This window comes from Olea europaea, chromosome 22 (genome assembly GCF_002742605.1).
Source record: "Olea europaea var. sylvestris chromosome 22, O_europaea_v1, whole genome shotgun sequence".
Classification (NCBI taxonomy): Eukaryota; Viridiplantae; Streptophyta; class Magnoliopsida; order Lamiales; family Oleaceae; genus Olea; species Olea europaea.
The window spans coordinates 962,602-972,508 of NC_036258.1; the positions used below are offsets into that span (position 1 = coordinate 962,602).

General features: G+C 34.5%; 1 protein-coding gene across 1 annotated transcript; it reads left to right on the plus strand.

The window, feature by feature from the left end:
• Nucleotides 1–635: 635 nt before the first annotated feature.
• LOC111371848 (calmodulin-binding protein 60 A-like) lies at nucleotides 636–7,168 on the plus strand. Its single transcript, XM_022994018.1, has 7 exons — nucleotides 636–1,205; nucleotides 2,046–2,124; nucleotides 2,764–2,816; nucleotides 2,924–3,449; nucleotides 3,545–3,598; nucleotides 5,824–6,030; nucleotides 6,174–7,168. The coding sequence occupies exons 1-7, from the start codon at nucleotides 1,132–1,134 to the stop codon at nucleotides 6,720–6,722; spliced, it is 1,542 nt and encodes a 513-aa protein (XP_022849786.1). The 5' UTR covers nucleotides 636–1,131; the 3' UTR covers nucleotides 6,723–7,168.
• Nucleotides 7,169–9,907: the final 2,739 nt, after the last annotated feature.

The following is a 9,907-nucleotide window of genomic DNA, read 5'->3' on the forward strand; positions in this document are numbered from 1 at the left end:
CTACATGAACAATTCACAAGCATCCACTTCAAATATTAATAATGATAATAATCTTATTTTATTTTTAGATGAAAAAGATGTTTTTTTCTGCTTAAATTAGATAAAAAATCTGATGATATATTTCCTGTTGGTAAAGAAAAAATAGAAGAAATATATAGAGATATAGATTATAATTGTAGAAATAATATAGGATTTGATCCTGTAGGAACTAGCAGAGAAATAAGAAAAGTAGAAGATATTATAACAAAACATACGGATATACAAGAAGAAATCTCAGAATAATTATTTAAATGATACATAACCAAGAAAGGTCAACCTATAATTTTTAAAGAACTATTAAAATATAAAGAATATTTAAAAGTGTTCAAAAGATTGAAAAATATAGATATAGGACCTGACTGATAAATTCTTAAAAGTATAAGATAGATCTTGCAAATAATTTCATTAAGGGCAAAATAGTACTTTCAATAGGAAAGACTATTGTGAAAAATACGAAGAATTCACCGGCCATTCTCAAAGTTATCCGGTTGAAATGGCAGAGAGTCGGTATTCCACTAGAACTGTCCTACTCTCAACTATACACGGTTTCCACACGGTTTGCGTGGACCCTAACTCTTTCTTCAAATACAGAATTACAGTGCATTTTTTTGTTCTTCTATGGCAACACCCCGCGCTTCCCTGAAACCTCCCTGAAAAAATGTAAATCAAAATCAAACAGTAAAAATTCTCCAAATCTAGTGACACCTCATATGTAGAGTGATACAAACAATTTTATCCGTTTTGAACTCTACTATTTCTATCATTTTTGTACCTATCATCATCCACCAGATCATCATTCATCACGCTTCCAGAAAAGGTTGCGAAATTCCAATCATTTGTATATAAAGGCAAAGCTTTTCTATATATAAATATATATGTTATCAGAGTTTAGTTATGGGATTATCTTTTATAGGATAGCGGATGTTGGTTTTTTTGTCCCCTCAACCAAAATTCCGGTTTTTTCATTGTTATTGGTGATTTTGGATCATCCCGGTTTTTTTATTGTTATTGTTGATTTTGGATCCTAGTATTGTAAAAACTTAGAGGCAGGCTTGCTTCTTCTTCTTCTTTGGTTTTTTGAGGGCTTTGGAAATGTCGCAGAAGCGGCAGCAGGAGGGTACTTCCATGGATGACAGCCGTCCTCGAAAAAGCCCTTCTTTTAAAAGGTGGGATAAATGATAATGACAATTTTGTGTGTTTATTTACCTTATAATTGGTATTTAATAATTTTGCAGATCCCGGGTCTAATTATTGTTCATTAATATGCAGTATGCTGGCTATTAAGAGTTTTGGTTTGGAATTGTTTTAATTTGAAGTGGGGTCTTTTTTAAAAGAAATTGGATTTAGTTTGAATGGGGAACTAAGAGGTGATTTTGGATTAAGTTTTAAAGAAGGGAAAAAAATTGCTTCTGACATTTTATTCTGTATGGATGAAAGAAAAGCTTAGGAATTGCTATCTAATTGATATGTTGTTTATGAATGATGTTTTCTGGTCAGAATTTTGAGTTAATTGATTGTTATTTGCTGTTTACGGGGGGTAATAATAAGAACTGAAATTCATGCCAATAGGCATATACAGCAGAAATAAAAAATACTGAGAATTAGAAATATACTTACTATTGAATGGTGAAAATGACATCAGTTTTCAATACAAAAAGAAAAGAGAAGTAAAAGAAATAAGTTTGTTCAACGAGATTCCAAGTGGACTGGCAGTGCACCATGTGGTAGTAACTTGATCCCAGTTGACAAAAAGGTTGAAAAGAATGTTAAACTATTGTCAAAAGTTTCAGCCCTAAGTCAAATGCATGTAGAAATGATATTGGGGAAAGCTTAAATGGACACTGGAAACATTATGTTTAGATGGTCACGAGTACTGGAAAAGTGGAACATTAGCAATGGCTAACTTGGGGAGAGTTGAATCTATAGATTTTAGAAGTAGAGAATGCTAGTACAAGATTTAGTCACGGTGTACTGATACTGGTTTTTTCTGGGTATTTTTTTCTTAGTGTGGTATTGGAGGTAATGAACTTGCAGAGATTGCAACGTCTTATGGAACCAGTTCTGGAGCCCTTGATTCGCAGAGTTGTAAGTTCATGGCTATGATGTTATTGCTTTAATGCCTTGCATTTGACACTGTATTGATAAATTGTTTTCTTAACATCTTCACTTTGTGATTGAAATTTACTCTAAATTTAGGAAAAAACGAAATTATGTTGTAAAATATGAGTTGCTTAGGTCAGACTGGATTTCTTTGCCAATAAGACAACAACTCATTTTTAGTGGTCTCTAGTCCATTTCTGTCTTAGAATAACAGCCAAAAAAACTGTCACTAGATTCGCAGACTAAATCCGACTTGTCAACGGATATAAACATTTCTCCTGTGTTTAGCCATTATATATTGTTGGTAAAAGTCCTTTTTTGGTAATAAACTTGAGCAGGGAGACGTTGCACATTTCATTTTCATCTACGACTTCTATAAAGTTGTACAAACAATTTGCGGAAATTGAACTTACGCGTGCATGTATATTCAATTAATAATTTCATACAACTATTTTATACTTAGATAAGCTGTGAGCATTCTTAAGCTTAATTTCTCTGTCCAAATTTTTGTTTGGACTGATATGTGGATGACTGCTATTAGAGGACCGTCCATATGGTCTTTCTGGTAGTTCTGTGTTTTCTTAAATACAATAATTAGTGATGGATTCCAATGTGAGCTTACAGGTGAAAGAGGAAGTTGACTCAGCGTTAAAGAAGCACCTGGTCAGCATGAACAGGTATATCATTAGTTTTTAATGGTAAAAGTAATAAGGTTAATAATACTGGATATTGTTGCCTTATTGTTTTGCTATTTCATTGCTGAAATGCTCTATTTCTTTTTTAGGAATTGTGGGAAAGATTTACACCCTTCTGAATCAAGGAGTTTGCAGTTATGTTTCTCAAATGCTATATCCCATCCAGTATTTACTGGAAGCCGTATTGAAGGAGAAGAAGGTAGCAATCTGAAAGTAGCTTTAGTTGATGATCTTACAGGGAAAGTTGTTTCCAGTGGTCCAGAATGCTCTGCGAAGGTAGAAATCATAGTTCTTGAGGGAGATTTTGATGGTGATGATGGAGACAATAGGAAGCTTGAAGAATTTAAGAATAATGTTGTAAGAGAGCGGGAAGGCAGGAGACCCCTTTTAAGTGGGGATACAATTTTGACTCTTCGAGATGGCAAGGGTTCAGTGGGTGATATTTTGTTTACAGATAACTCAAGCTGGACAAGAAGTCGTAAATTCAGACTGGGGGCCAGAGTTGTGGACGACTTTGACGGAATCAGAATAAGAGAAGCAAAATCAGAGTCCTTTGTTGTCAAGGATCACCGTGGAGAATGTGAGTTCTTATGTTATTTTTTTCCACCATGTTTATAATTTATTTCTAGAAACGTTGAATAATTGTTGTGGAATAATATGATAATTTCTGAAAACCATTAGAGTATAATGCTCTCATCATTGTTGATCAGGGGATTAGTGATACTGTATGCATAACGTTAATCGTAGTCAGATCGCCTATACATGTTAGTTATCTTTGTTAAGGGATCTTATATAAAATATACACACACACACACACATATATATGTGTGTGTGTGTGTGTGTGTGTGTGTATAGTATATCTTTGTTAAGGGATAAATTTTATGTCGGTTAAATATCAAAACAGACAACATGTAAAGGTTTGGGCTACTTTTCTAAATAAGATTTGATCCGATTAAGACTAAAAATAAAAAAAAGGAATATGGATTTCAAGATTGGTTGCTCAAACGAGCCACCATTTTGCGAGGGAAGATTAAGGGATGAATCTCACATTGGTTAAATATCAAAACATAGCTCAACATATAAGAATTTGTGCAGCTCCTCTTAGTAAGGTTAATTTTTTAAGATGGAACCCATCCTTAATAGACTTAAGGTCCAATATAAGCCTTTTCATCTAGAAATACTTATGTATGTTACAATTAGTTGTAAGCTCTGGTATTGTGTTTCTTGTATAAGTTTTACACCAGCACCTTGTTTGAGCTCCTGTGGTTTTCGGCAATGCTTACATCTTCTCTATCATGATGACTCGTGATATAATTATTGAAATTCTTGTTTCCTATTGAACATGAATTGGTTCAATTTGACCATGCACAAGAATTCACTGTCCCCCCCCCCCCCCCCCCCCCCCCCANTCCCCATGTAATAGAAATTTGTCCATCTTATCATTTTCTTTTGAGTTGGATCTCTATTTGGTCTTAGATTTGGTTTGCTAGAAGGTGTTCTCTATGTTAGAGTTTCTGTCCAACGGAGGGTATACAAATCTTTCCTTACATGGTTTTTTCTTCTTTCTTTTATTTTTTCCAAAGAACTTATATCAACTTTACTTTCAGTAGTAAATAATACTATGAACTTTTTTGCATTTCTCAACATTTGCAAAGCAATGCGGTTAACCATCTGATTCTATTTCTCTTTGTTCTGTTAACATGGTCCCCTAATGGTCTCTTGTAATCTCTTGTAATGTTCTGATGATGTTTCAATGATACTTAATAAAACTCGATACTTCTTAATGTAAGAGTTCTCTCATTATATAGAATCAAAATCACAATTAAATATGGTGTCTGTCAATTATAATATCTATTAATGGTAACCTATTAAATATGATAGCTCTCTTTATATTCTACTGACATCCCTCTCAAATTGATTATGAACTGGGGACGTTGACAATACTTGTTTCCACGAAAAAGAGACCCAAATCACTGCAACCATTTATGAAAAATAGTGACGAGGAGAGACCCAAGAACAACAAATAGTGCAAAAATAGCAAAAAATAACTCCAAGAACACTCCAAACTCCAAAGTCACCCTAAAGAGCTCACACCCTAAGAAGAATTGTCAAGAGAGATTCACGAAGTGTGCCGATTACACAAAATGAGCTCTATTAGTTGGAAGAATTTAGTTGAGCATATAATTCATATTCTAACAAAAGCTCTAACGACCAATGCATCAGCCAAGAATCAAGCAATATATCATTGGTCAAGATGCTATAGTTGGAAGAAATCTCACACCAAAAACTCAAAGATGATCCTCCTCTGAGAATCCAAAATCGAAGATAGACGGGATGAGATTTTGTTCCTCCTGTTGCGAGAAGACCCAATCAAGAAAACGAGCGAAGAGTTTAGGGAACTAGCTTTGATACCATGTCAAATATACTCAATAAAACTCGATATGTGAAAGGTTCTCACATTATATAGAACCAAAATCACAATTAAATATGGTAGCATTCCTTGTATTCCATTGACAATTTCAAATGGTATTGAAGTGTTTGATTTTGGCCCAGCCTTGTTTTATTTTTTTTAACAGTCAGCTATATCTCTTACTGTATGTGTCAGTTCAATCTGAATATTTTATTACAAATTAAACTAGTAAGTTATTAGGCATAACTGCTAGTCCATTAGGAACATCTGATCCTTCGTTAATGTCATTTGTTCATAGTGATATAATATATCACATGCCAGTGATTGAAAGGCTTAGGCCTGGGAACCAATAGTCATAGATTCATTTCTCACCAAAATATAGAAATATTCTATACCATTAGTCATTATTATATCTATGTTATGCAAGTAAACTTGGTTTATGCTCTTCGTTTCTTAGTGATAGTAGAATCATTGGAGTTAGAGTTGGTTATTTGATTGTTGGGATTCTTTTCTAGTATACGTCATGTTATTTTTCGCGCCCCAACCCCCCCCCCCCCCCCCACCCCCCTTCTCCTGCAGATTCTTGGTACAGGTATGTCTGCTAAAATGTGGGAAGTTACAGCAGAACATGCTCGAACATGTGTTCTTGATGAGAAATTGTATTTATACAATGCTTCTGGATCTCAGCAGAAGGATGGTGTTGTTTTCAACGTGGTAGGACAAGTGCTGGGGCAGTTCTTGGGCTGCCAGTATATTGCCGCTGATAAGCTGTCTGAAGCAGAAAAGGCAGGCTTCTCATATTCCTTCGACCTTTCACCCCTTTTCTTCCTCTTCTTTTAAGTTTACATTCCCACAGAGCATAGCATTTTTGCTTTTTCTGATCGAAACTAAAATAATGATCTGAGTGAATTTTGGCATCTGTATTTCAGGCCGATGCACGTAGCCTGGTAATATCTGCATATAGAGATTGGGATAAAGTTATCACTTTTGATGATGAGCCCTCTCTCATGGATGCCCTAACGTGTTCTTCCACTTTTCTGTCTTCTTCGAACCTACTGCCAGAGAGTTCTTGTAAGATTGACAGACGTGCTTATTCACAACAGAACCCCTCTTCACCGGATATTACACAATCAGTTTATTCAATTGGAGGCTTGAGTTGCTTGGACGATTACTTTCATGGGGTTGACCAACCTTTGGGTTTTCCTTGTGAAGTTTCAAACACCTTAACATTCGATGCAGATTCCACGACTCGAGCATCCTCTGCAAATGAGCATTTGACATGTTGTTTACTTCAGAATTCAATAAAAGAATCATCAAATGATTTACCGAGTGATACAAGTTGTTTTGTGCCAAGTTCAGCTCTTCCTGTCAAAGCTCAGAGGAGATGGACTCTATTATCCAGTGTGTTGAAATGGTTCATAATATTCAGAGTTGTGGTGAAAAAAACTGGTATTCGAAAAAAACCATTATATCGTTAATGGAGATATTTGAAAGTTGAACGCCTAACGTTGCAAAAGCAACAATGCTACCTGTTTGAATCACAGCCAGACTCGATATCATTTGCTATTATCGAGTAAGGATCGATGAAGTCTTGTAGCAGTCAGATATGCGTGTTTTCTGTGGGAAATCAGTGGACATATCCATCAATGGTGCTATATGAAGCTGTAAATTTTATTTTCATCAAGTTGTCCAGTGTTGATGTTGGACCATGTTTTATACAAAATGAGTACTTTTTAGTGTGAGGAGTAACAATGGAAAAGTCTCAACCGTTGATGGCCAATTAAAAGTGGAGATCGGGCTCGAAGTAGATAAATTATTATCAGATGTTTTCAATCTCTTTTCTGTGTTGTACTTTTGTCTTCAAATTTTTTGAAAGGAGCATTGTTGTCTTCAATTCAACAAAGATGAAAGGTTGGTAACAAAATCTCATTCTTGAAGGTTAAGGACCGAAGTGGAATACAGGTCAAACGTTGGGGACTCCTGCTTTATTTTCCTCACAAAAGAGTCCGTTAGGAGTTAGTCATACTATATATACAATCGGAGTTGAAAACCATACATATGGAAGGAGGGGGGCCCACGATAAATAAATAAATTATGAGCCCCTCCTATGAGAAGGTTGTCAATTCTGATTGTAGAACTAGCAAAATTCTTAGGAATTGTTATGGGTTATTCAAGTAGGCTAATATCCAAAAAATCGCAAAGTGGGAATTACAAGAAACATGAACTTAAAAGATTGAATTTCAAAAATAAAGTTTAAAGTTTAATTATGCAAAAATTAGGCAATAATTTTATATTTTAATATTAACAATACTATTAATAAATGAATTTATATGCTCCCACTCTATCCTATTCAAACACTAAATTATTTTCTCCCTCTTATTCCCGTCCTCTTATCTCTTTTGTTCCCATCTCTGTACTCTCTCCACACATGGATGGGTGCCACCATCGAAGACAACAGTGGGGTTCGTCACTGTAAGTAGTGACGCAATGCTTACAGCAACTACCTTTGACCGTTGCTGTGCAGTCGCACTTCGCTGTAACCGTCATTGCATAATAGCACTCACAGTGTTGCTCGCATCAGAGAAGTCACATGCAGTGGTGTCAAATGTTATCGTGTGTGGTGACCTCGCACAACAGCGTTGCGGCAGCGCTTCTCTGTGTAGCATCGCAATCGACAGTATTCTTTATTTTATTTTATTTATTGTTGGAGTGGTGGTGGTTGTTTCCATGTTTTGGTTCTTGTTGAGGTTTTTGTGGTGGTACATGTGGTGTTGACTACAGCACAGCTGGCGAGTATTGGTGATGGTGTTGGGTTTTTTTGTGGTTGTTGGAGTGGTGGTGGTTATTTTCATATTTTGATGTTATTGGGATTTTGTGGTAGTGCAAGCAGGGGCAGACACAAGGGAGGTTTTGGGGGTCTTTTGAGTTTTGTTTGTTTGTTTGTTTTTGTTTTTTTCTTCTTCTTTTTCAATAAAGCTCTGATTGATATGAATTAAAATCCAAATTTTAATATAAATTAAAATTAAAAATTAATTTTAATGACATATTTCATGAAATTAATAATTTCTCAACTTTTATCAAAATTATCAAAAATTTTGATTTTAATCTCCATCAACACATGGACAGAGTCATAATAAACTTGAATTTTTCCTTTTTTTCTTACACTCTCGTGACTCTCACTCATGCATTTTATTAAAACCTCAACTCTTCCAATTTTTAAAATTTATCTATAATTTCTCTACAAATTATAACATTTGCTTCATTTTCTAATCGTATTTTGAACCTAAATTTGCATTTCTCCTATCTAATTGTGTATATAGAATGAGTCTTAAATGATTATACCCAATTTGACTTATATATAACAATTGTGTTTATTTGATTGAATATTGACTATATGTTTTTTCTTTTTGTTACTTGAATTGATTGTTTGTATCCAATACACTGTAAATTCTTTAAATGTAAATATGCATTTTCTTATGATTAGCAAAACGTTAATAAAAGGATTGTCCAAAATTAAATGAATGAAAATGATGAACAAAATATTAATGAAGGAATGTATTTTTACACTTAATTCTACGTTTTCTCGAGTCAATTATAAATTATTCAAAAATCAAAAACAAAATATTCAATCTATACAAGGTCTGATTGTGCCCCCCAACTCAAAAAGTCTACGTCCACCTCTGAGTGCAAGTGGTGGATCTAGTGGTGGTGTAGAGGTGGCAATGGTGGTGTGGTACTGGCGATGATGGTGGTCACATATTGTGTTGATAGTTGTGGCATGGTGTTTAGTTGGGGTGGGAGTGGGATGAAGTGTGTTTGTAATTAAGTATTTACGTGTTTGTGATCGACTATTTGGTTAATTTGTAACCAACTATTGGTATCGATGGTGAGATTAGGGGTAGATTGGGGTGTTTGTTGTTTATGACTAACTATTTGGCTAATTTGTAACCATTTAATATTTGACCTAATAAATTCGATAATTTGTGATTGAGAAATAACTTGCAATTGACTAATTTGATAATTTAAGATCGTGAAATAAGTTGTAACTTATGAAATTGGTGATTTATGATTGATAAATAAATTGTAACTTATAAAATTTTGATTTATAACCGAAAAATAATTTGTGACCAATTATTTTGAAAATATATGATCAACAAATAAGTTGTGATATATAAGTATATAACCTTGATAAAAAAGTGTATAATTGTGATTTTAATATATTTAATTATTTATTAATCACCCGAGGTTTGAAATTATAAACTTGTTCTTTTAAAATTGAATTGTCCCATACTTAAAGCAAGATATGAATCTCTCCCGATCACAAAAGTGAGTAGCAAGTGGGAAGGCTTTTCATAAGGCCTTTCTGAAAAATATGAAGGGATAAACACATAATTCCCTAAATTTGGGGAACATAACGAAACTTAAAAAATAATGTTACGTTCAAAACCGCAATGACATAAAACATGTACATTGAGCCTCAATGGTCTAACGCTAGCAAGGCGCCGGGGCTCCAGGCTGGGCTCGTAACAAAATAAGAAACATGTAAAGCATTAAGGCCTTATTTGATATGGAAAATTTCCATTTTTCACTTTTTTTATTATTTTGATTGCAAAAATTTTCCATAGAATTCCTTCCCCCCCCCCCCCCCCCCCCCCCCCCCCCC